Below are 26,964 nucleotides of genomic sequence, written 5' to 3'. Positions count from 1 at the left end.
TGTTGTCAGGTTGCTGACAGGCAACATCTGACTCGAATGTTTTCGTCATCTGGCTTCTGTCCCATGGAGACAGCTCTGACACGTCTGCCGTCCCAAGGCAGGGTCACAGAGGCAGGAGCAAAGAGCCTCTGCTGAGTTCTGAGCTCTCAGTGAGTTATGGCAGTGTAAAACATTTTAAGGGCCAGTGAAAACAAAATGAGCAGGGTCAGTCTGATATAAGGAAATACTGATGGACTGGTGCAGTTAGGCTTTATGTGAGAATCAGGTGCTGAACCCTGTGGATGTGTTTCTTAGCCAGAGTGTGTGTGTGTGTGAGAGAGAGAGAGAGACTTTAACACCTGTGGCAGGACTCTTGCTTTGTGTTTGATGGTATTGTACACTGCAGACGGTGGAATCCTGGGGCAGGACTTAGTGTGTAAGTGTGTGCATGTACTGATCCATGTAATGTGTGTGTCAGTGTATATGTAACAGTGTGTGTGTGTGTGTGTGTGTGTGTGTGTGTGTGTGTGTGTGTGTGTGAGCAGGGGAACACAGAGAAAAATCAGTTTCTTTAAGACAAAGAAGTTGGATTTGAAATGAACCTCTGAGGTCCTGAACCCAGAGTGTGTCAGTGAAGTAACTAACATGTGAATCCAGTGAAATGATGAAGATCCCTGCTGATTCCTTCATACTGTATGTGTATAGTCTGTTCATGTATGTGAAGGCACACACAGTACTGTTATCATATGAAAACCTTGTAACTCCAATCCTGGTGTTTTTAAATGTCAGTTAAAAGACTACAGATCTACAGAAATAGAAAAAAAAAAACAAAACAGCTGGTTGAACTGAAAATGTACAGAGAAGAAACTTAGATCGATCTGTTAGTTCCACAAACGTAAACATGTTGGAGATGCAAGGTATTCACCCAGCAGCAACAATGTGTATGTGTGATGGTCCCGTGCTGGGGGAGTGTGTAGAGGCCTGTCATGGTGGAGGAGGGTGCTTAAAGGGAGCGTAGAGGAGGGTGGGAGTATAGTGTGTATGCATGTGTGTGTTGTGTTGTGTGGTGTGTGGGCATGGTGGTCGTGGAGGGGGGGGGGGCTATAGGATTCCATCCATGAAGCTGGTGTCCAGCCGCTGGATGAGCACCCGGATGAAGGACATCTCCTTGCGGGTGTTCTCAAAGATCACCCTGGGGTCGTCGGACTGGCAGCGCAGACAGTTGGGAGCCATGACCATGGCCAGGTTGTTCACATCCATCTTGGTGATGGCCACATTGGCAGGCTGGGCAAATACCTGCCAACACAACATGACACACAGCAGAGTACTTTAAAGGCTGCCTTCATATTTAAGACATGTTAAAGCCTTTTTTTAATGGTGTTCAACAAACCTGACTGATACTTCTGTTTCTGTGAGTCTCAGAAGAAAATGTATGTGAAAAAATGTGTTAAAGTAAAACATGTAGAGAGAGGTGTGTTTGTCTGTGTGTGTTACCTGTAGGAAGCGGATGAGGTAGCAGAGCACCAGTTTGTTGATGTGTGGCAGACCCAGCACCACGTTGACGGCTGCCTCCGGGTTGTCATAGTGACTGATACACTCCTCGTAAAACTCGTGAGGGATCAGAGGCTCCTCCAGCTCCCTGTACCAGAGCTTCAGCAGGGACGCTGGACACACACGCAGGAGGACACACACATACAGAGACAGGGTGAGACTTCAGTGAAAGCAAATTGAATGAGGTTGTCTGAACAACAACAGTGTGGAACCAGAACCAGGTCCACAGAAGGCCAGCAGTGATCTCAGTGTGTGCTTATTTACCTGGGATGTGTGGGTCTTCCAGTCCTGTGGGGATTTTCCACTGATCCACTTGCAGCTTGAGGGCATTGACTTCATCTATGTCCCCTGGGACTCTGGAGGTTAAAGGTCACATGATGGTTACACTTCCGGCTCTTGTCCTTTCATTCTCATTGTTCTCTGTATGTCTTTATGCCCTGGTTTCCACATACACCCGACCGACAATAAAGGAGCTGAGTGGTTTCTGTCCCACAGGAAAACCTGTAGCCTGTGAGCGTTACACTTTCCCCAAGTTAGAACAAAGATGAGTTTACCTGCCTACAGAGTTCAGATTAAGGTTTTGGACAGCTGATTTTCTTTGTACTGCACCTCCAGCTATGAAGTCCAATATTCAGTATCTTTCAAGTTGCTGTAATCGATCTTTTTATCATAACAGATTACCAAACGACAGTGTGAAACAATGTGACAGGTGTCTCTGCTAGTGATGGACCTACAGAGAATTATCAGCCAGCTCCCCTCAGCTTTACAGAGCTTTATACTGTGTCAAGCTCATTGTTTATCTGTCTGGATCACAACCCTACTGCTTTGGTTCTCTCTCATCACTCTCATAGCATCGCCCAGAATACAATTTAAAACCCTGCTCCTCACCTACAAAACCATTAAATGGTCGGGCAGAATCATATTTTAAAGAGCTCACAGTGCCCAAAGAACTCTGGTTTACAGAGCAGAAGTCCATGTTTAAGATTAGGCTGAAAACTTTCCTCTTTGATAAAGCATAGAGTTAGTTCTGGCTCAGGCCTTCCTTGAACCATCCCCTAGTTAAGCTGCTATAGGCCTAGACTGCCAGAGGACTTCCAACGATGCACCAATCTGTGTACACATTCATATCCCATAAATGCTTGTTACTAACTTCCCTTTTGTGCTTTCTCGTCTCTGTTCTCTCCTCCTGTCACTCTCTGCAGGTATTTCTGCCTCTGAAGCTGCCACATCCTGCCCCCATGATCCAACTACATTGTTATTGGTCTTATTATTAGTAGTAATAGCCTTATTAGTGGTCTCATTATTGGTCTTATTGTTATATAATAATTATTCATCTCTATGTGGAACTTTCAGAGTGATATTTTCTCTTTCCTCCCTACTGTCTCCAAGTTCTCGCTCATGGGGGAATGTTGGGTAATATTAAAAAGAGTACAGCCTCCCTGCTCTATATGAAAATGGCCCTGAGAAAACTTTCTTGTCATTCTATGCTTGTGCACTGTTGAACAATGTAACATAGCTTTTATTTGTGGATTTACGGAGTCTGAATTCAAGGTGAGTGTCCTCACACTCATGCTGTTATTACTTTCCAGTTCTGAGTCCCTTCTGCTCCCTTGCTCACACACCTGAAGATGCCTTCTGTCTGGTCTCCGTTGAGCCCCAGAACCTCTTCAGAGAGGCGAGTCTGCACCCAGGGCAGCTGGCGGTCTGGATACCGCTCCTTCTGGAGCGCCATCACCTCCTCCAGGGAGGAGCCGAACATGGAAGGACTGAAGATGGCATTTCTGGCATGCTTGATCTCCTCCACACAGGGTTTCTGCAGACCCTGGAGAGAGAGAGAGAGACACACACACACAGAGAGGAGGTAATGTTAATACAGCACTGCAGATGAAGGGCAGCTCGAGTACTCGAAGGATATGGGTCAGAAAGCAGTCAGAATATTCAGCTGTCAGTGAGCAAAGCATCCGTCCATCCACAGGACACGCAGCTCGTTAATGTGCTGTTAGAGGTTAGCGTGGTTAACACCACTCAGACTCTGTGGAGTCCTGAAAGTGACAAATGATCTCTGTTAGTGACCTGCTGAGATTTTGGCACTACATGGTGCACAGGCTCTGAGCCAAGCTGCTGCCTGCCAAAACTCTCTCTCACGCACACACACTCTTATGTGACATGTAATACCAAAACCATGGGTATTAATCTGCTGCTATAACAGCCCCCACTCCTCTAGTCTCAGGCTTTCCACCAGGCTGCAAGGGATTTGTTCCCATTCAGCCACAAGAGCATTAGTGAGGGTCAACATACAGTCGGCTTTCCAGTTCTTTCCAAAGCTGGTTGATGGGGCTGTCAGAGCTCGCTGCAAGGCCAGTCAAGTTCTTCCATTTCTTTAAAACTTTGGGACTTGGCTTTGAATGGTGCAATTGCTTTTTTTTGAAAGGGTTAGCGCTATGGAAGAACGCTGCTGTTTAAAATATCAGCTCAGGAGGTCTGACCTGACTGGATCATGAGACAGAGCAGGTACAATTTATTTTTTATAGGTACATACAGTATTGATCTCCTCTTGTAAATGCACGTGTAAATAAAAAAGTATATTTGCATATTCCACAACTACAAAATGATATCTGGACATACGACCTCATTCTCCTTCTTTTCCATCTCACACACATTGTTCTGCTGCCAGAAAGGCTCACCAGAGCACCAAAATGTGGATTAATCCGCTGGTGAAAATAGTCCCAAACAGATGCACGGTCTTCATCCTGTCTGAGAAACATGTGCTAAAAGCTACACTGAACAGCTGTTTTAGGAAATTACTGAGGCTTTTAAAAAATGAAACCATATGTTTGTGAGGTTTTTTTTTTTCTTTTTTAGATTTACATCTTCAGTAAAAACCAGAGTTAGGGCTAGAGTTACAGTTTGTCTGAGGGAAGCTGGACAGTATTGAGAGACAGATGAACCTCATTTAAATCTTTTCATGGGATTTGTTGACAGTAAGAAAATATAAAAATGAGCAGACATTCTTTAAAGGAAAGTGAGTTTTGTAGTTTGACCTGATCAGATATGATATCACGAAGACAGACAGAGACTCAGTTTCTGTAAAGACCAGACATTAATGTGTCTCAGGTGATCCGATCACAAGTGGACAGATCTAAGCACGACAGTCACACCTGGTGTTTTAATGTGTCTCCATGTGTCTCCAGTGATCGGATCTCACTTCCTCGCTGTATATGCAAATTAACACATCATCTCAGTTTGCAAAGACCAAACACACTGTTATTTTTAACTGGCGGGAGGCAGCAATGCACTTCCTGTGCCTGGTCTGCTGGGAATTAAAAGAAGAAGGAGAAATCAAAACAATACAGAAAGTTCTTACCTTCTTGGCTCCAGTCAGTGCAGCTTTTGTCAGTTTCCTGTGGCAGTATTTAGCATAGCTGCTAATGGCCACTCCTGGAGAGAGTGAGAGAAGAAAAACATGGGTCAACATGTTGCAATAACCGGCTCCACTCTGTCCTGAGTTTATCTAAGTTCATAACCTTTAATTTTGTATTTAAAACCAGCTGAGCGCAGGAAAAGAAAGAGGACTGGTCTAACGTCTGAGTTATTCTGTGCCAACACTGGTCAGCTCCCTCAGTATTCGTCAAGGGCAACAGAAAAAGCATTTGCCCTAAATTAGCACTGAGCCACCTGTGGGAGATGATGAGAGTGATCTGTTATTCATCCTGTCCACCTGCAGGGGGAGTGGAGAACCAGTACAGCTAGTAACACCTTTAAAATGCACTGAAAGACTGCCAATGCTGATGTCTCTCACGGTGTCCCCTTGCTCATGGATGATGGCTGTGGGATGTTCTTTTGTAGCTGACATGTTGTATGTTGGCCTTCAACACTTTCTACAGCAGCTGACATGCTACATGGGATTTGGGTTTACAGGTGATTGATTTTTCTGTTCAGTATAAGAGTAGTAACTGCTCTGAAGATTTCTGTTGGTTTGTATATCAGTATCAGTTTCCCTCTTATCTGATATTTCATCCTGGAGTTCCCCAAAGACTGTTGTGAGTGCAGGTCAGATCAATATCTTCCACATTCTAAAAGTCTTCGCCAATCTTTTGCCTTATAAACATCTTCGAAATGCAGAATCTAAGGAACTGCACTGATGATTATGGGGTGTGACATTTTAAATGCCAAAAAATATCAGAGTGATATTCATTCAATGATCAGAAAAAATCTGAATGGAGTACTGACCAGCTGTGGCTAGGCAGCAAGATTTGATACATGCAAAAAGGTTGAGACTGAACAGCTGAAAAGGAAAAAACAAAAAAACGCCCAGCTGTGTCACGGAAAAACGCATCAAACCATTTAGAAGATCGGTACCTAATACAAAGAACTGAAGAGGAAAACCGTCTGTGGAAAAAAAAGGAAAGAATCCTGCACATTGTCTATTACTTGACTCACTTTTACATGTACGAGTGGTTCACGTTGTCAGAGAGCAAAATTGAGTCGACATTTTGCGTAACTTTTTGTCCCCCCCCCCCCCCCACAGATATTTATACCCAAAAATGGAAAAGAGAGCGTGGACAAGATCAACAAACTCCATCTGCTGATGAAGCTCGTGTGTTAGAGTGCTGCTCCCTCACCCTTGGTGTCGTTGAGGGGGTCCATGTGTCGGTAGATGTAGCCCTCCAGGTAGGTGTGGAAGCGGGGTGTTGGGGGGAAGAAGGCCAGACAGATGGCCATCAGCTCCCAGCCTCGCTCCAGGCTGTCGTAGCGGAAGTTCTCTGTGGTTTGACGACATAGCTGGATGTAGAGCTCGTCACGCAGACCCTGGTTGCTCCACCCACGCACCACCACCTGACGGAGACAGGCAGAGAGCCAGGTGAGTCGTCTGTCTCAAGAGCATCTGACACAACAGACACACTCCTACTGTAAACTCTCCAAGCGTCTACACAAGCTGCACAAAGACTCGCACTACACATATGTAACACATAGGTAACAATGACTCAGCACATTATCTGTTTTCTTCCTTTGTAAACATGTTACCACAGTTATTATGTGTTTCCAGGCTGTAGGTGACCTACGCTCAATACTGCACCTCAACACATTGTGTCTACATACTGACACAGGACTCAAGCTGCTGCTGCTGCTCTGTTAATGTGCTGCTTTGACTATGCAGGTTGTGTTACGACTTGTTCCTCTTGTTAGTCACATCCAATCATCTTCTCAGTGCAGACTGTATCAACTGTCCTCTTTTTTAAATGGCTGTAGCTGTATTATCCCATTTTTGGCCAGTAGGGGTCAGAAAAACACACAGTCATGGTCTGTTTTTCTAGTTGCCCTCATCAGTACTTTCATACTATACATGGCTCAGATTGTAATGTCTAATGTGAGGGGGGTTACTCATAGTCATGTACCCACAGAGAATCATCACCAATGCTGCAGTTAGCCCTTAGCTCCCCAGAGCCTTTTAGCCTCTTTTAGTTTACTGTTTGGTTTTACTGCCCACAACAGCACAGTTCTGGGTCCAGTCTCAGTGCTCTCATCAACCCTGTTCCCTGTTTTTCAGCAGTGATAAACCCACTGTTTACTTCCTGCCCGGCACCAAACAGCACACAAACACATTTACAGACCAGCTGGTGAACACAGAGGAGCATTTAGCAGCTGAAGAGCCAGATATTTTCTTCAGGAGTTGGTAGAGACCCAAACAAAGACAAAAGACAGGGAACAATGGACTTACATTCATCAGGTGGACACAAACACAGCTCCAAATGAATGATGATGTTGCTCTGTGTCAGATGTGTAAATAGGAAACTGTTTGCTATCATGTTTGCCACATTAACGGATAAGGCGATGGTGTGTTAATGTTGTGTTCTGGCCACAAATCAATGAATGCGTTTAAATTTGCTATGGCTGATCTCTGTCTACATAGATACTCAGCAGACAGTTGTGATTCAGTCCAACTGATGACTGTAAGTCACTCTGCTTTTGGCAGATATCTGGGTCTTTATGTTACTATTATTACTACTTTTCTTTCATCCAGGCACATTTGACAGTACTACTGTTCAACCAGAAGACTTTAGTGCACTCACTGAACACCAGAGAGAAGCATGAAAAAGCGCAGAGGCCTCATTTATAATAAAAACAAATTTGATTCACCTGTACAGACACTCTGACCCAGAGTCTGAACATTTTGGAGACACTGAAATCTGATGATAAAAATGGCCCAGTAGGGATTTATTATTAAGATTCCTGTCTCACATTTCGCTTCATTTCATATCAAATGTTAATCCAATATCCACTTTATCATAAACCTTGAGCCCTGTGGTGTTAAATGTGTTTGTGCACCTTTCATTTTAAAGGCCTAAGCTAAGCCGATGCTTTACCATTGATGTCTGTGATTTATTAGGGTACCACTGAACTACTGAGCACCAGTCACTGGCTCATCACCACATTCCCCAAGCCTCAGAGCTCTGAGGAGGCGGTTGGGATGTATGACACCAACTCACAGTCAGCTGTGCAGTGCACTGCAGCACAGGTGAAACGCCAAGGATCAAACCAGGATCCGAGACAGAATCTGGACAAATCTGTCTCACCTTTCCCTGATATTAACCCTTAAAATCCTGACTCCTTAACTGGAGGAATCATCATCACCAGAAATCTTTGTAACATTTCTGTATAGAACTGAAGAACAGTGACCTTGTAGATTTTGAACAAACTCTAATACTGTGAATAAATTTAAATTTAAATTAGTTTTTATAATAATTGTGCAAAATCACTTCAGTGAACTCATGACCATGCTGAGTGCACAGAACACACTTCAGCTGCTGCTGTGTCTGCCACACACACACACTCGCTTTCTCCCGTCACCTTATCCCACACATGCTCGCCACCTCAACTCATCATCGGCTTCATCATCATCAGAGTTAGAGAAACATCTATGTGCTGGGTTTTGGAGTTAAATAGTGTGTGTGTGTTTATTGTTTGTTATATATTGAGTGTGTGATTTCATCAGCTACTGTATCTGTGTAGTGAGCTTCAGTGTCCCTGTGCCTCCAGCTGTCCATACTCTGACAGCAGCGTGCAGCGAGGCGTTTAAGGTATCTGACATCTCTGTGAAATTTTAGGAATTGTCCTGTTAGTTGTACTGACTCCATTAACAGCTGCTGCAGCCATCAGCCTCTCCGATGTTCTCTGCTGCCATTCTCCACAGGAACAATACACACTGATCAGCCACAACAGTAAAACCAGTTACTGACTGATAAATTCGATCATTTTCTGATGAACGCCATTTTTTTGTAAACTCTTGATACGGATGCTACACACAGTTTTATAAATGAGGCCCCTGGTGTTTTAACAGCTTCCTCTCAAAGTCACAGTGTGAACAAGGACAGACAGCTTCACACTGTGAAGCCTCCTGTACACTTCAGCAGGACTGCAGAGAGGAGGAGAGTCAAGTGAGCTTGGTCTGTAATATGCACACACTGCAGAACACTTCTGCACAGCATCTAAGTTTGGAGTCCTAATGTAACTGCGCCATGCGTGGGTGAATGAATCAGAGGAGGGGAGACCTCCAGGTTAGACCGTGAGATTCAGGCTGTCCACAGACCTCCAGAGCCACCGAGATGGGGTCAGCCTTGGAGCGACGGTCTCCCATGTAGGTCTGGATGAGCTTAAAGATGTCAACTGCCTCCTTTTTCACGGTGCGGTCTGAAGTCACGATCATTGGCTTCTTGATGGGCTCGCTGCTCCAGGCCAACATGTTGGCGATGGACACTTTTCTTCTAAACAGACCCTGAGAAAACAAGCAAGGGATGGAGAGAAACACAGGAGGAGAGCAACAGAGGGGGTTAGAGGAGTGGCAGAGAAACAGGGAACGATATATATACAGAATGATATGTATACAGAACTAGCTAAAAAAGAGAAGCTAATATAATACATTTATATAATATTTACACATTTTCTTTTTCAAGGCCTGACAGTGACTATGGACTAAAAATAAATGTAGAATTTATACTCCAAACAAATAGGGGGCAGCATATTACCAGAATGTTGGGGTGTCCACCCTTATTGTAAGAAACAAGGGAATGCACTCTTTGGTCCCTCCTCCCCCCTCCCCTGTCCCCTGTGCCACAGTCAGACTGCTCAATGGGTCCCCCGGGACAAATCCCAGCGGTGGACCGTCAGGAAAGTCCATGAGGTTTTTACAGGCCCTCTGCAGTAAATAAATACATCTTAACCTCAGCATAGGACGGCTGCTGACATGTTCCCAAACCTTTTCCACACAGGTTCACCTTGTAATCTGATTGTCATTTGCAGGTTGCTTTCACACCCAGTCTACCCATTCTGAGAGACTGGGAGGATGCAGGATTAGAGGACGAGCCACGAGAGGTGGAGGAACATGAGAGGGAGAGAGAGCCAGAATCTGAGCTTGAGGAAAGAGTGGAGGAATGTCTCTGAGAGAGGAAGACTGCAACACAGGTTTATAGACCACTACAGGTACTATTTCTTCATCTTCTCATGTTGGACTGAGACAAACTGGACATTACAGTGACTCTATATCACCTCTTAAGGTACAAAGCAGTATTAAGAGACGCAACAGGCCAGGGCTAGCTGGTTAGCATGCTAACAGCAGATATCTCTGTAACGCAGCACATAGATGTCTTTGACCGAATGTCAGGACTGATATTTCTTTCTCTGTTGATAATCTTAGTTTATTTTGTAAGACTTTGACCTAAATTAATTACCCACTGCCCCTTTAAGAAGCACACATCATGCAGATTGAGTGACATGTGTCACACCTCCTTATTTACAGTGTAATCACAACCCACAAATAACGCATTCATTCATTAAAATCTCCTCTCCCACATCACAGTGTGACACAACCATACAATGAGCATGCTGCATGGATCACCATCACAGACGAGATCAATGGCAGATAAAGGACATCATACAGAAGAAAATCTATTTATGTAAATGCATCATTTATGCAGCTCCACTCCTGCTTTGTGTGTGTTCTGATTTTTGTTGTCCAGCTGCTGTGTCAAGAAAGTTCCTTCTACATTTACATGCATATTTTCAGTAGCTAGACCTGATTAGTGATCAGCTGATCACTGAAACAATATATTAAGCAGAGGTCATGCAAACATATCATAGTCAGATACACACATCTTCTTTAGTACCTGTGTGTGTTTGTTGAAGTGCTTGGACGCCCAGTTCTCGATGTCGGTCTCCGAGGAGGGCTTTCTCAGGGTGAATTCTGGGAAAATGCCACAACTGGTGCTCGGCATCATGTTTCTGGCATTTCGACTGGCCTCAAACTGGGCACAGGCTCCGAGGTCTTCCGACTGACAGGTGAAGACACAGAGAGAGGAAGAAAGAAAGACAAGAGGGGGAGAGAGGAGACAGAAAATGTCAGCGCAGTCTGAGAGCTGCAAGTTCCTTTAGCACTCAGAGGGAGCTGACCGGGGATTAATCCTGACGTGTTAATACGTCAATATCCACAAAGTTATTTCAGTGCAACAAAGAGTCCATTTATTCCTCAGTGTAAGTAACAGATGTGGATCAGGAAAAACGTATTCAAAGACGGATATCAAGGTTACGGTTTTATCCAGGACACATTACCATGTTTAATGTCCCACTCTGCTTCAGATACAGTTTGGATTAATAAAAGATAAAAAGAATTATAACAGTCTGCTCAGATTAGTTTATGAGATAGTTGGTGTCCTAGAGTCAGGACATGGTTAGCCTAGCTTAGCATAAAGGCTCATGGCAGGGGGGGAAAAAATGAAGCATGGCCCTGTCCAATGTTAAAAAAACACACCTACCAACACCTTCAAAGTTGTATCTCGTTTGTTCTCGTTTAATCTGTACACAAACAGAAGGGTAAAAATGTCAGTTTGTGGTTTTAGGGGGATGGACAACAGTTGATCCATCCATTTAGCCACTGCCAGGATTTCTGTGCAGTGTTTATTTTAACTTTGGTCTCTGTACAGGAATCATAGAACCAAACCTGGCAACCTGTGATGACGAGACCTCAGGAAGCTCCACACAGTGGCTGCAGAGGACTGTTCTCTAAGAAACTGATTCAGCATGTCAATCCCCCTCAAACTACAAAGTGTTTAAAGCTTTTACACTTCTGCTGTAGCACAGGAAAAACGAAGTGAATGTGTATTTCCAAACATGTTAAGATATTTAAAAAAATAGACTCCTGCTCTTTATATTTTTGCTGCATTCATTTTTCGTCTGCTGTCTTTGAATCTTCTATGGAGTAAAGGTTCGTCTACATTTTTCCCCACCACATCCTCCATTCTCTCTCTCCTCTCTTCTATCCACTGCTATTCTTTCTCTTCTTTCAAAGGTGGATTCTTCTCAGCAGATTCCCCCCCTTGTCGTCTAAGCTTCAAACTGAAGCGCTGCATTGCAGAATTTAAAAAGGAAGAGAGAGCAAGAGAAAAAACACAAGTGGGAGCAGAGAAAGACTGAAGAGCAACAGCCTGTTTTCCTCTTGGCTCCTGTAAGTGCTCCTCTGATCTCCTCTGGGCCCCTGACGACTCAGATGTAGGCACATGTCATACCACCCAACACTTGTGTGTTCGTATCATGTCTGCCTCTTTACATCTCACTTAAACAAGTCTCACATTCATCTGCTTGCATATAAATACAGGTCAAATGTGTCCTGGGTGAACACATCTCACATTTCTGGCACACACACGTGATAGGGCCTACATTTTAACACGACTGCGTCCTCGGAGTCCACCACTTCAACTCCAATGAGGACAAACACTACCCACAGACCTGTGCTATTCCCATGTCCAGTGCTTGAATTGGAACAAACAGGGTACCAGAGCTATGAACCTGCAGTATTTCATGGATCTACAGCATGTGGGGGCACAAACTGTATCTCCTCCAAAACTTTATTGACTTAACATATATGTGTGTCTGTGCTCTGTTGCAGAGAACTTAAAAGCCTCTGCGTTCAGCTCTGAGTATTTTCGTAGCCTCCGACTGAATCTGTGTGCTTTCAGATCGTGGAGTTTAGTTTCACTCCTGAGTTCATGTTTGAACTTTCCGATCTCAGCCTTATTTTACTGTTCAGTGAACGCTTTACAGCTGAACACTTCCTGCTTCTACCACTAAACGTTAAAAGCTTTCCGCAGTGGGTGATTCGATCGGCTCCTCCTGGCTCCTTCGGTCTGCATGTCAAAGAGTCCCTGGGCAAGATAGTGAACCCCAAATTGCCCCTGATGTATGATTGGTGTGTGAGTGTGTTAGTAAAAAGAACCGTACGTGTAGGAAAAAGTGTTGTATGAATGTGTTTGTGTGAATGGGTGAATGTAAAATGCAGTCCATGTTATTGCCACATGGAAAGCAATGTATTTGTCACAGAATCAGAGGGAATTCGTTTAATAAAAGCAGAACTGTTCTTCACCAACAGCTGTTCACTACAAAAAACATATGGATCTCACCTCAGGGTCCATTCAGTGGCTGTTCTGGAGCTTTCGATCACCCTGTATCACAAGATCTTCCTTCAGTAGATAGAGTTTGTCCAGTTGCCATGGGAATGTCGATGTTTGAGTTGCCATCTTTACTGAGCACTCTAAGCCTAAACATCTACATTTCCATGACAACTGGGCCTTTCTATTAGCTGATGAAGTTCATGTGATATGACAAACTTCTAGAAAAGCCACTAAATGGACTTGAGGAGAGACTGTTTTTCCAGCTGCTGTTTCCAAGGTCAAGAATGAACTTTTAGAATTGGTCAATCACATACGTCGTCCGTGGAAAAGTGTATGATTTAAAGGCAGGCCTGCTTTGAATCTAATCTCTGAGCTGGATGATGGTGTTTACACAACATTTATTCATCCTTTGTCCTGTCCTGTCCTGTCCTGTTCTGGGTGTGTATGTATGTCTGTTCCATGTGTCTGTGTCTGCAGTGTGACTGTTATATAAGCCAATCTAAGGCTCAGCAGCACTACATGAAAAATCCACAGCTTTACACCAGTGTGTGTGTGTGTGTGTGTGTGTGTGTGTGTGTGTGTGTGTGTGTGTGCGTGCGTGTGTGTGTGCTGCACTGTGACCGATGGCAGTAGTTCCAGGTAAGACCTTTGCTCTGAGGCTGTGTGGCTGAACAACTGCTTTCAATTTTTAATACAAATTATTCTGTAGCTGTGACAGATCTGCAGAAACATGTGGAAATTGTTCAAAGCATCAGATGACTTCATACCGGATACCCAAACTGTGCTTTGATTATTTGAGAACTATGTGAATTACAGTAAATCATATTTTCCCCATAAGGAGTGATGCTTAACTGATGGATATTAAACTCCAGTTTATCAAAACTTGGGTCTTTTGGTCGTTTTGTTTTTATCAGTAATAATGATGGAAATTATAACCGAGCTATGAAAATAAGTTGTTATAAACTGGAATTATCCTTCAAATGCAGACAAAGACTCCCAGCGTGCAGCAGTACCTGTGACGGGTGGAGGTAAGGCTCAGGAGAGGCCAGGTTGGTCTGGACAGAGAGGCTTTTCTCCAGCAGGGCCTGAGGGAAGCCCAGCCGATCGAAGGTGCTGCGTTTCCAGTGGTGGCTGTCGCTCTGCGCCAGCGCCTCGTCCTCACTGAATGCCCTCACCACCGGCCCCGGTAACGGCAGAGGCATCGCCCCATCACTCTCATAGCCGTCTTTGGAGCTGCCGCCCTGGATCGCCCCCCCTCCCTGCCCCGAGTCCCAACTGCTCCTCTGTTTCATCACCTGCTGAGCCTCCCATGCCAGCCTGGCCTGGGCCAGCATTGCCTCGGAGGCTGTGCCTGTCAGCTCCCCCTCTGGGCCCCCGCAGCGTGCCAGCTCCTGAGGGAGGGATGGCTTGCGACTCTTGCGTTTGCGGTTACCTCCAGGAGAGAAAGCCCCAGGGCCCCCCGTAGAGGAGGAGGAGAGGGAATGGGTCTGGCTGGACGTCCAGGATATGGAGTCCTCATACAGCAGCCTCTGGCCTCCCTCTCCACCCTCCCCACTGTAGTCCAGCAGTAGGCGGGGGTCCCTGATAAGAGACTGGCTGTGCTGCAGAGTATAGGACCCCCCATATGAGCCACCATAGCCCCCCGTAGTGCCGTAGCGCAGCAGGCGGTCTGCAGTTTTGAAGCGAGGGCTGGAAGACGACTGCTCCACATACACCAGCTGTTTGACATACTCTTTCCCCACAGGACTGTACTCAAGACTCTGGGTCTTTTCTGGACACTTCTGCCTGGTCAGAACCAGCTGGCCATAGGGAGACTGGCCCTGTTTGGGGGAGTGATAGAGGGGGGCTGAAGACTTGCGAGCTGGTGACTTGCCAGTGCCATAGAAGGAAGAGGAGTCAGAGAGCTGCATGTCAGTGGGAGGCTCCTCGTAGATGGGAGGGGGCTGGTACTCTGACGGCGGCTCCTCATACAGTGGCGGTTCATAGGCGTAACGGGGCGAGGGAGGCTGGGAGTCAGCTGAGGAGCGACGGTGGGTACCGGTTCCGCCAAGCTCAGCCCGCTTCAGGAAGGGAGACTGACGGCGGTCGGCGTAGAGAACGGGGGAGCCGTCGGGTTCTGAGGGCACGTTTCCTCCGGAAGAACGCCGGGTTCGTGAGGTGGTGCCCCCTCCAGAAGGAGCACCAGGGGTGGGGGGGTCACAGGGGGAGTAACCATTTCCCTGATGGGCCAAGAAGCTGGGTTCTCTGTCTGTCACCTTGATCAGCATTCGCTCTTTCGTACCAGTGTTCCACCTGAAGGGAGAGGTCCTGAGGAGAGGAGAGGAGATTGGATTATGGGTTAATGGAGAGTTGTGATAAAGAGCTGTCACACACTTACTCATTTTTGTTACTAATTTCCCCAATATAAATATATACAGTGTAAATCGAAATCGTAAACAATAAAAATAAGTCAGACATAAAGCAGACACAGCTAGCTAAGTGAAAACAGTAGATCTCCGCAGACAGTATGGTAAAGCAGGGTTTATACCACCTGGGGTCAGGACTTACTGTAATCTTCAGAAGGTAAAGACATGGATGTATTTTAATACTGAGCTGCTTCAATGCACTTTGTAAAAGTTGTAATGATAATTGCAACTGCTACAGAGTTCTTGTCCCCAGCAGACACATCCAGAGCAGGTCAACTTTAACTTTTATGTTGCTTGCAAGTTGCTTATACACTGGTGAGTTAATAGCTGTTCATGCTAACGTTAGCTATGTAGCAATAGTAAATACTATAGCACCTTTAAATGTGCTCTGCTGTATTATAGAAACTTAGGGATAACACACAGCTTTTTCACAGCTAATGTCCACCCGACAGCAGCCTCTGGCAACAACAGCCCTTTACTTCATCCGTTCACATTCAGTTCACTCAGTCATTCCTCTCAGTGAGTGGGCCCTCACATTCTGCTTGTTTGTCAGACAACAGGAAGGAGAAGGAGGAGGGAGAGGGAGAGCGGTGTGGGATGAGGAACAAGAGGTGAACTGGGCCACAGGGAGGGAAGTGTGAAATCGATTGCAGCATTGGCCACCCTCCATTTCCAAATACTTCCACACACTGGTCCCCCGGGCCAGCGCTCATTAGTGGCAGTGTAAGTGTTTGTATACTTGTGGATATTAATATGCATATGTGAGCGAGAGAGAGGGAAACAAAGAGGGCGAGATTAAGCATTACGGGGCTGTGCTGGCATCTGTCGCTACATGCTCCACACTCCAGCTCTAACCCACTTTCCTTCTCTTTCTTCTTCAGTCCATCCACCTCTCCGCTCTAAAGCTTCTCTCTCTCTCCATCATGTGTCCACCCATTCCTCTTTTTTCTATCTGCCAGACTTTTCCCTCTCTGTCTGCTAGATCTAACCACAGAGAGAAAGTTGTTCTTTCTCTACTTATCCTTAAATTATTCATGATCATTTGACCTTCAAATCAATTTACACATTCCCTGCCTCGTCCAATCTGGGTCCATCTGGCTCGTTCACTGCAGCGCCAACCTCTCAATTTTTCTTCAATCAGCATCTCATTTCTGTTGCTCAGTCAGCTTCCAGTGTCTGAGACAGTTCACTGAGGTATGCACATGTCGATTGTGCCAATACTTTGTCATTCAACTTTATCTGACAGCAACTTCAGCCTGTAGATGATGATGATTCGGATAATTCACCAATAAGATATGATCAATGATCTGTCTTCTTTCCTTGTAACATTGTTAAAAGATCAGGGACTTGATGGATCAAACAGCAGACCAAGCAGATCTGACTAACGTGTAAAGAAGTGAGGGATTAGCGAGAAAGTCACGGAAAGAAGGAGAGAGCCACGAGTGCTCGAGCTGAACTACAGCAGCTAGTTTGCCACTGTGGATGAAGAATACAACAAAATGAAGTGTGAGGAGACAGAGCAGCAAAAAATGATCCCAGCAAATGAGACAATACGCTTACCACAGCACAACAGGGCATCAGCAAATCCATCTAAGTAAGTCAGCTGTGGTTGCTGTGAGAATCATGGACAGATACAACAAACTACATCCAAGATTCAAAACACATGCAGAGAAGTCAAAAGTTGCATATAGTTTGATAAATGTGTTCATATGTTGTGTTTCATAAATTGAAATGGTAATAAATACCTGTTTCCACCATTAGTCACACACAGCTGTTTAACCTGGACATTAAACCAAACCAGGATCATCGGCACAGCAAAGTTCATTTGGAAGTTTGGTGAAGTAGTGAGTACTCGCACTGTGGGTCACTAACAGGACTGCCTTTCACCTAAGCCATACTAGTTTGTCGGTTGATCACATGAGCTTTTTTAGTTGTCTGTTTTATCTGCCTGATGTTTATAAATTAAAAATTAAAAATTTGAAAGCGATTTGTCCCCTAAAAATGACGGTTTTTATTTATATATTGAATTATTAGTCACTGTAGCGATTCCTCGTCTAAATACTGGCCGTAAAGCCGTCCCTCTTCTTAGAGACATCACTTAGACGTGGACTAAGTCCTCCACAGTCCTCATTCTGTTCTGTACACTCTAAAGCTCAGCTGAAGCTCATGTGAGGCTTCAGCAGTCTCAGAAACACAGAGTGGGCGTCTTCCAAAATTATTTTTAGTTTAAAATTCCCTCTTTGTGTTACTATCGCTCCTCTGCAAGGAAACACGGTCTGATTAATCATCAGAAAGTTATTGAATAGCACTTTCTGTAAAGTCCTAATCACTTTACGTGGTGCTTGTCGACCTGGTATCAGGACTGTGATGGCTCAGAGGTCGTGGATAATGCTGCACCAAGACAAAACTGCGTATGTCAAAGCTAAAAAGAGGTGGCTTGACTTAAACCTTAAAACCACTGCCAAGCACACGAGGCCATGAAGGGTGAAATGAAGGCGAGGCCACCAGACTGTGAACCGCCACCGCTGGAAATCATCCCAACAGTCTTCAAGGTCAGGTATGCTGTAGCAATTCACAGCGATTCACTGATATGCACTTTTTATATCAATATAAATGGTTGCTCGTTACATGCTGTGTGTTACTTCGGTGGCTGTAATGATCTAAAGCTCATCCAGGTTGTCATCTGGTCTCTTTACCTTTTCAGAAGCTTCAACCTGCCACAGAACATTGTGTGTTTACACGTGGACCATGATCACTAATTGCTGCTGCTGCTGCTTGTGTGTGTGTGTGTTTTTTTTCTGTGGGGGGGGGGGGGGGGGGGGTGTAGCGTTGGTAGACATTTCACATAGAACCAGATCCAATAAAGAATGGGTGAGAGCAGATCTCACAGCCATCTGGACTGACAGTGTGCAGCTGTGCCACCAGGCCTCTCACTACACACACACACACACACACACACATGCATAGGTGTGGATGCACAAAAGCAAGAACGCATACACGATCAAAGGTGTGAGGACAAAAGTAGCTTCATGCCAGTGTCCACAGAGGGGGCAGGTAAGGGCCTGATGCAGGAGGAGGAAGTGACAATGCCAATTTGTAATTTCTGTGCATTTGGACGAGGAAAGGGGTGAACGTTTTAGCCTCATTCACTGGATTAAAGATTTATTAACCAGGCGTTCACAGAGAGTTTACTTCTGTAAAGACAGCTGTACTTCCACACCACCAAAGGCTGTAGATAACTCAAACTCATTTTAACCACAATATTCACCCACTCCCTCCATGTAACTGAGGATTTGCCTACAAAGAGGTTGGGATTGTCCCATACACCAGAGGAAAGACTTTTCAGTATGGGTTGATTTGATATATATGAGACACTCCTGATTCCCTTTAAGTCAGACATGATGGGCTGGGTTTGGGCATTCGGTGGCATTCTGGCAGATAAGAATAATAATGGGGGTAAAGAGCTGCAACACTGGCTGTTCTATTGTAAACCACAGGGGAGCTCTTTCAGGAATAAATGCCCAGTGTGACAGGAGCCTGAGGTTAAACCCATGACAATAAAATAGCAGATCTAGCCTTTTGTTCCAGAAAAAGTTGTTACACAGTATACCAAAGTATTTAATAGGACTAATCCGTGGGAGACTGAAGGAGATAATTCACCATGAGAGCACAATTCATCTTTATGATATTAACTTCATCCCACAGTGAGAGATAAAGTAGAGACCATCTCTCCATATCTGTGTTTATTTTGTTTAGAAGTGGGTCAAAATCTATGTCCCTTAGTTGCCTGGGAAACAGAGTATTTAATTCCCTCATGGGGCAACTGGAAGGACCCAGCTTAAAATAATGATTTGGGGCAATAGGAGGTCGTTTTTCAGGTTTATTATTCTATCAGAGCCTGAGATAAACCGAGGAGGGGCAACTTTCCTCTTCTGAATGCCTCATTATACATTTGTAGCAGAAGAGGAGTGAGCTCATTTGGAAAATGCTTGAAGAATTCACCATCGGGACATCAGGGAAGTCCATTCTAATCACCTCTGTTATTTCTTCAGCCGTGATCAGGGCATCAAGGGTCTTGCGCTGATCTGCTTTCAAAGTTAGGAGGTCTAGTCCTGCCACAAATTTCATCCTTTGTGCAAGACAGACAGCTCCATATAACATTTTTTAACTGGACAGCTGTTATTGTGGCTGTGGATTCCTGTTGTTTAATGTAACAAATCAAAAGTTTCCCAGTTTCCCTTGTTCCCCGATCTGAAATACTCACTGACTCCGAACTGTCCAAATTCTACCCTCTGTGGAAGTATCTCATTATCCTCATATTTTAGCTGTGTGACCAGCTTCATTATGTGGGGAGACATTTTGTTTTAGCTTTTCTTGAACCTCTTCCATCCTTTTCTCTAAATCTGCAGGCTTCCTCAGGTTATGATTTTCTTATAAGATGAAAACTGAATTGCAGCTTTAAGCTGCGTCTTCTGATGCGGCAGACGCAGCATTTGATGAATCTGAGTCTTCAACACGGCTTTAAAGGCATCATCTTGCGGGAGGGAGAAATTTAATCTCCATCATGGATATTTCTTTATTCTTTCAGCGGATGATCTGATACTAGCATGTTGCTAATGGTCAAAGTCATTGTAAATCTATTTATTTAGAAATACAAAAAATAATCAGTCCCCGTGAACACACCATGAACTGCTGAAAAAAAAGGATAATCTTCCCAGAGTAAGACAGAACAAGATCCTGCATATCCATAAGACCCAGGACAGACCATAGGGATTTCTGAAGTCTAGACTTACTGGGGGGGCATCTGTATCAAAAACTGCCTCCATAATCATACTCATATCCACAGCCAAGATAACTGGATAACTGCCCACAGTCAGTTTACTTTTAAAATTAGCATAGAACATAGGAACGACAGCATTTGGGACATTTGCTAATATTAATATTTTCCCTTGGACATGAGCCAGAATAATAAGAATTCCCCCCCCACTGCTTATTCACTAATGTAATAACACCTCTGCTTTGAGTAGTTTAACAGCAGAAGACGTTGCGCACCCACCCATCTGACTGACTGACTTCAGACTGAAAGGTACCTCATTCCTTTTGATGGTTTTCGTAAACCATTAACATTTGAAGTGGCTAGACCAGTTAGTTTATTAAAAGCTGGTTCCTTCCAGCCTTTTAAGCTCCTGACTCCTCTCACCTCTCACCTCCACACTACACATTGCATGCTAATCTGATCTGACTACTGCCGTTCCAGATACTCAGGTGAAAGTATCAGTTGGAGTTATGGCTTGCTGGAGCATCAAGAGTGTTTTCTTCACTTCTTATGTTGTGCATTCTGTATGAGTGACTTAATGTCAGCAGTTAAAGGTCCCATATTGTAAAAATGGGTTTTGACAGCGCTGAATGAGAGGGAGGGAGTGGCCGTGTGGCTGCTGTCAGAGTGGACGGAGCTGTGCTGATCCACATTTTGAGATAAGAATAAATTGTGCAGTCATTCAAGTCCCTGAATTTTGTGTAGATATATTTTGCTGACTGTAGTGACACTAATAGCAATATTACCACCCCATCTCCAACCCACCCATTTCCTAACGTTTCTAAATGTATTCTTAAGAATCCATTAGACCTTGTTCCCTGGCCAAAGCGTTTGCTGACGAATAGGAGGCAGTTACTTCCACCTAGCAAAATCTGACTGTGTGGCTGGGACAGAAAGAAGCCCTCTGAATAAAAAGGGAGGGAAAATCAAATCAACACCATATTTTTTTTGTTAACACCATTAGAGAAGTGTTTAATAGACACACATAAATGGTGCATAACTATGTGTTGAAATATGGGACCTGTAAGGCTTCAGTGGGGTATGGGTAAGCACCCATACCCATTCTGATGTTTACACTGGAAGGTGGGATAAGGAGCCCCCACAAAGTCTGTCCTTTGTGTGTCTTTGTAGTCTCAACGTAACACACCACAAAAATGGGTTTAATGGCAAACACTTTCAAACACGGGCTCCTGGAAGCCATTCATGGTGTTACACTGGGCTGACACACATCAAGTGACAGAAGTTGTTGCATGGCTTTAGTGAGAAGTAAAACTCTCCCATCTTTCACACCTCTCTCCCCGTCTTTCACATTTGGCTGTTTTGGAAAGGAGGGTTTCAGTGCTGCAGACACTTTGTGTGACGCACACTGAGACCGTCAGTCCTCTGTAGTTGGAGTTGGCCTTGCAATAATTCAGTGGTTTACGTTTCTGAGCTGAATTTGTAGAATATTGTGCTCTTTGTCAATTCAGCATTTTCTCTGGCTACTTCACAATTTCCAGTGACTCTTTGCATAGATTCCATTCATGTTTGCTGTAGCTACAGCAGGTCTGTTGTTCAGCTGCCTCTTTCAGTTCACTGTGTGGCTGCCTGAGCTCAGCTCATGTGTTGTTTACTAGGCACTGTGCACACACACACACACACACACACACACACACACACACACGGTGCTGCTTCATAGCTGCTGAGTCTGGTACAGAATATACTTTGATAATTACAGTGGTTTGGGTGTTCTTGCAGTGTGCAAATTACTATTAGGATGTTTGCAATTGCAACATTGTGTGTTGAACATGATTAAGGTTTTATGTATGACCCTCTCTGGACAGAGGACTGTGGTCAGTTACTTTACATGATAAACCATGATGGAGCATAGCTTTGTGCCATGAACATAGAAACATTTGGTTACACAGGAAGAGAAATATGAGGTTGACTCATCTTTGTTTTATGGCTGTTGCCACTGGCTACTGCATTTAGTGGGTGGGCTGACTCAGTTTTGTTTTTGGTAAACAGTTGTGTAAGTTATGTTGACATGAAAAGTTTTGCTGCTGATCCCTTTTCTTTTAGTGAAGCCTGAGTCCACCTCCATCTGAAAATGAACTAAGCAGGGACTCAGCTCTCGGCTTAACCAAGCAGAAAAGGCATGTTCACCTTTGGAAATAGGCTGTTTGGCAAAGGCAGCTTTCAGACTGCATGAAAAAAAATGCAGCTCCTCGTGCATTTGATTGGCCTCATTACACTGCCGACTCAGGAACATCCAGTAATACAGTTTAACCTAGTTCACCTTTTTCTGGAACGCAACGTAAACCCAGCAAGGTGGCCCATCAAATACATGGAAGCACACGTTTCTAAGGTTTAACTCGCAACCACTGCGACAAAACACAAGTTAAACTGGACTGCAGTCCCTTGCATTGTTTTAACACAGGGCTGATTTTTGTCTTTGATTTTTAAGAGAGGAGAAGAGTCGAGAACAAGTTCTCAGGACCGCTCCAGGCTGAGGTGGCCTGTAGAGGAAAGCCTTTAATAAAAACCAAAAGAAAGCATAGATTAGTTCCTGTAATGAGGTCAGGGAAAACAGCTGCATAAATAACAGTAAAGGTAAGAGATTAATTTAAAGTATCCCTGCACAGGAAGGCCTCAGATATACTCTGGCTATGTCAGAGTACTGGCAGTCCAAAAATACTCAGACTCAGACTATAAGAGATTATCTATCCTCTTCTCTGTTCTTCATCCTGATCTCTGTCCTCTGTCCTCTCCAGTCCTTCCCAACTCTCCCCCTTTCTCTCTGCCTACTCTCTCTCCATTTGTCCCTCCTTCACTCCCTCCTTTAATGGGATCCTAGGTGTGTGTGTGTGTGTGTGTGTGTGTGTGGGGGGAGGGGGGGGGGGGGGGGGGGGGGGGGTAGAGCTGCGTAGAGGTCGATAGTTCCCATCTGTCAGAGAGGAAGCTGTGTGGTCTATGACAAACTGCCTGTCCTGCTCTCTTTAACAGCATCCACTCTCTCCAGAGACCGTCTTCAGCCTGACACTCAGCCGCACTAAACAGACTGCTGGGCTGCTACTTGCTGTAACTAAATGCTGGTGGTGAACCAATATGAAAAGAGAAGATCATGTCATCTGATTCTGCTTTCAATCTTTATTATGAACAGATAGTATCTGAGTTGATGGCTGTGCAGATTCAGATCTGGCTGCTCTGAACCGATGAATGGACACGTGAACCAACTGACCATCACCATCGAGTCCAGTGTGTGTACGACGTCACTGAAAGTGTTTCTAATGCAGTTTTTTCACTCAGTCTGTGCTGGCACAGTGCTAATGTTTTTCAGTAGCGAGCATAGCTTGGTTCAATGAGCTGATCATGTTTTGAACAAACCACATTAAGTGCCTGTCACCTGCAGCTCTTCCTCCCTTCAATAATCAAAACAGATCCACTGACCAAATAATGGCTTAAAGTGCATTTCCTATACTGTGCAGCCCAGTACAACCACAAACAACCATCTTAATTACAAACACGTAACTGACATATCACTTCTCTGATGGTGTCAACAAAGACCGAACACGACAGGAAGCGTCTCTATTCATCCTTCACTTTTAACCACAGCAACTAGTGAGATTTAGTTTGGATATTCATGGTCCCCAGAGGCTTGGACTTCTAATGTTTCTGGTGACCTCTGACCTCTCACCACCGTCAGACCAAAATTTGACAAAAAAAACATCAACATCTAACCCATGCCATTCACTGAACAGCTTCTCATTCCCTCTACTCGCAAGACTACAAAGGCATCAGCTGGTCAGCAGGTTACAGGGGCTGTTAATAAAATCTGCATCACCATACATGTTGTTCTCCTTGAGCTATACACAGACCGAGGCAGTAATTGTCTCTAACAGCAGTGATTTGCTGTTCCTCTGAGTGTACACAATGTGAATCACTGGCTAGAACAGCTAGGGCGCTCACACACTGTGTACTCTGCGTGTGCATGTGTGTGTGTGAGTGTGCGTGTGTCCTCCTGCTGAAGTAGAGAAGACATTTACAGGACACTGTGACCCCAGCCAGCCATATCCACCAATCACTGCAGACTGCAGCAGATTACAGCAAACCAGCAAACCAAGACTGGTTAGACGGAGGGGGTGGGGGTGGGGGTGGGGGTGATAGGATGCTGAGGGTGAGAGAGAGGGACAAGCTGAGTGTAAAAGAGGTGAGAGGCTCCGAAGGTGAGAGAGGAGGAAATTAATGGACAGTAACGGAAACAGAGAGGAAGGGATGGGATGATAAGACGAAGAGATGGAGAGGAAGTGACACACTGATCAGAATCCAGTCGGGCTCTGACCTTTACAGGAAAACTACAGGTGCTGTGTAAACTGGGCTTATTTAAAGTGGATTTATGCCTCTCACTTTATGTCATCAGAGAGGACCAACACACTCTGTGTGAGGAAATGTGAATTATGGTGTGAACCCATTTCTCCCCTTCACTCTCATCCTTGTCCTCCCCCTCCCCCCTTTGCTGTTTTGTTTTGTCAGTCTTTTGACTGGCTTCTGATTGGCTGCTAAGCTGTTACTAATATAAGATAAGATAAGATAAGATAAGATAAGATAAGATAAGATAAGATAAGATAAGATAAACCTTTAATAGTCCCACAATGGGGAAATAGCACAAATAGATAAATAAATAAACATCAACTCACGGCCTGAGAGCAACTTAACACAACATTTCATCTCAAACATGTCTCTTCATACTGTGGGAGCGGGTACGAGGAAATATGAGAGTTTTCTCTTTGGTCTATAGGGAAACATTTGTGAAAGTAAATTAGCCTGAAGTATGAAAGTTTATCATTTATTCACTCTGTATGCAGCACGCTCCTGAGAAAGAGCCTGGAGGACTGACATCTTGTGCTTGTGATTTGTTGGCTGTGGTCTCTTGAGGCATAAAGGGTGATGCTGATGTTGACCTTGACTCTTTCTAGGGTCTTGCAGTTTTCCATTGGACGATAATCTTGTATAAGCAACAGACAGCCAATCATGTGAATTTTTTTTTTATTTCTTTTTTTTTGCTTGAATACCGCTTGCTATAAATACTGAAATCTACTTTTCCTCTGAGAAACACAGCCTTCTGCCTTCTGACTCCTGTAAGGTCTATATTGTACAATTGGCTTTGTGTGTTATTTCATGCGTGCTAAGTATTTTACAAACAATACAGATTTCTTCACACTGTTGAATAGCTTAGACTGGGAGCAGGATCATTTAAAAATAATTATGAGATCGTCAAGTTTAGTCCTTTGACTCTTTTTCCTTATCAAACCTGGCAGCCTACATCACCTGGGGCGATCTACCAGACTTTGAGCAGCTCCCTCTGGAGCCGACAAAGACTTTGTACAACAACACATGTTAAATCAGTGGTTTCCTTCTTAATGTTTCTACTGAATTAATCCTGTCTGTTTGGCAGCTTTCTTTTTCCGCCCGCCCCCGTCGGGTGACTCACCAAGAGACCAGCAGCCTTACCTGTCTGCCTCCTCTCTGTTGCCCTGCTTTTCAGACAGCTCCTGGTCGAGGGAGGAGGAAGTGCTTCCCTCTCGGCTGACGCCGCTGTTCCGTCCTGGGCTGTTGTCAGCCGACGCTCTCCCTCCTCCTCCTCCTCCTCCACTGCCTCCTCCTCCCGCAGGACGAGGGTTGGTGACATCGGTGTGCTGCTTCAGAGTCTGCAGCTTGGCCAGGGGGATGATGTCGCAGGCCTGGGGCCGGTGCCACACTGTGCGCTGGGTGGAGGCGTTGTAATAGTAGAAGCGTGAGGTGTTAGGGTCAAACAGCTCCCACCACTGGTTCTCGCCGGTCCGCTTGATGCGAACGCCCTGTGGAGGGTCCCAGACGCACTCACCCGTCAGCAGGTTGGCGTACATGCGCTCCCGCGTGCGCGGCTCGATGATCTCCACCCACTCCAACCTGCAGCGACAAAGTTCATAGTGAGACTTTCAGCAAACTGACCGTGAAATAGACTGAATGTGACCTCTGACGACAGGAGGTCCAACTCTGCCTGCACCAGCTACTGACAGCAGCTCACTGCGTTCTGAAAGTGACCGCTCAGCACAAAACAAGGGTCATAACATGAAAAATAAGAAGAACCACTTTAGATTTGACATTTTAGCTGCAACATGACATCTTCTGAATTTAAAAGAGATGCATCGTTTTTTTTTTTTTTTATTGCTAATCAAATTACTGAAATCACGAATAAGAGAAACGACAGAACAAGAGAAACAGACTATTTAAAATGTAAAAACATCAAAAAAAAAATAAAATATTGACTCTAGGAAATGCTTGACAAGAACACTGCCAATGCAGTGTGTCTGTACGCCCCCTCCTTCAGACAACAAACTGGCTTTTAAAATGTTCCCATCTGTCAAAACTATAATATAATTAAGGCAACAATGCCATTAAGGCAGAGCCCCTGTAAATACCATAATGTGATTATCCTTTTAATCCAACTACATGGATATATGGGATGTGCTCTAATTTCAGTTAGGCTTCTGATATGCTTTCTTTTTACCAGCCGAGCATGTGGGCCACTTCCTGCACACTTTGCAAACCTGAGGATTTTTTCTTAACTTTTACTTATATTTTTATTTTTTTCTCTGATCTCTGATAACACAGTTGTCCATGGATAGATGTAGTAGGGATCAATCTTCTTCCTATGAAAGAGTCTCTGGCCATCACTCAGCATACACATTTATTTTTCATTTTCTTTTATTGTGAAATTCACTTGTGTCGCCACGGCTTTTGAATTGAATAATCA

At 44.6% G+C, this 26,964-nt stretch overlaps 1 protein-coding gene across 1 annotated transcript; it reads right to left on the bottom strand.

The window, feature by feature from the left end:
• Nucleotides 1–1,080: 1,080 nt before the first annotated feature.
• On the bottom strand, nucleotides 1,081–26,729 carry arhgap39 (Rho GTPase activating protein 39). The gene is made up of 11 exons (XM_041039487.1): nucleotides 26,719–26,729; nucleotides 25,680–26,117; nucleotides 13,982–15,275; nucleotides 10,692–10,856; nucleotides 9,119–9,304; nucleotides 6,153–6,366; nucleotides 4,895–4,968; nucleotides 3,153–3,352; nucleotides 1,795–1,886; nucleotides 1,474–1,643; nucleotides 1,081–1,275 (listed from the first exon to the last, which is right to left on the bottom strand). The coding sequence occupies exons 1-11, from the start codon at nucleotides 26,727–26,729 to the stop codon at nucleotides 1,081–1,083; spliced, it is 3,039 nt and encodes a 1,012-aa protein (XP_040895421.1).
• Nucleotides 26,730–26,964: the final 235 nt, after the last annotated feature.

Source organism: Toxotes jaculatrix, chromosome 6 (genome assembly GCF_017976425.1).
Source record: "Toxotes jaculatrix isolate fToxJac2 chromosome 6, fToxJac2.pri, whole genome shotgun sequence".
NCBI classification, from domain to species: Eukaryota; Metazoa; Chordata; class Actinopteri; family Toxotidae; genus Toxotes; species Toxotes jaculatrix.
Note: the sequence above shows the minus strand (reverse complement) of the source record. Positions and strands in the feature narration are given on the sequence as shown.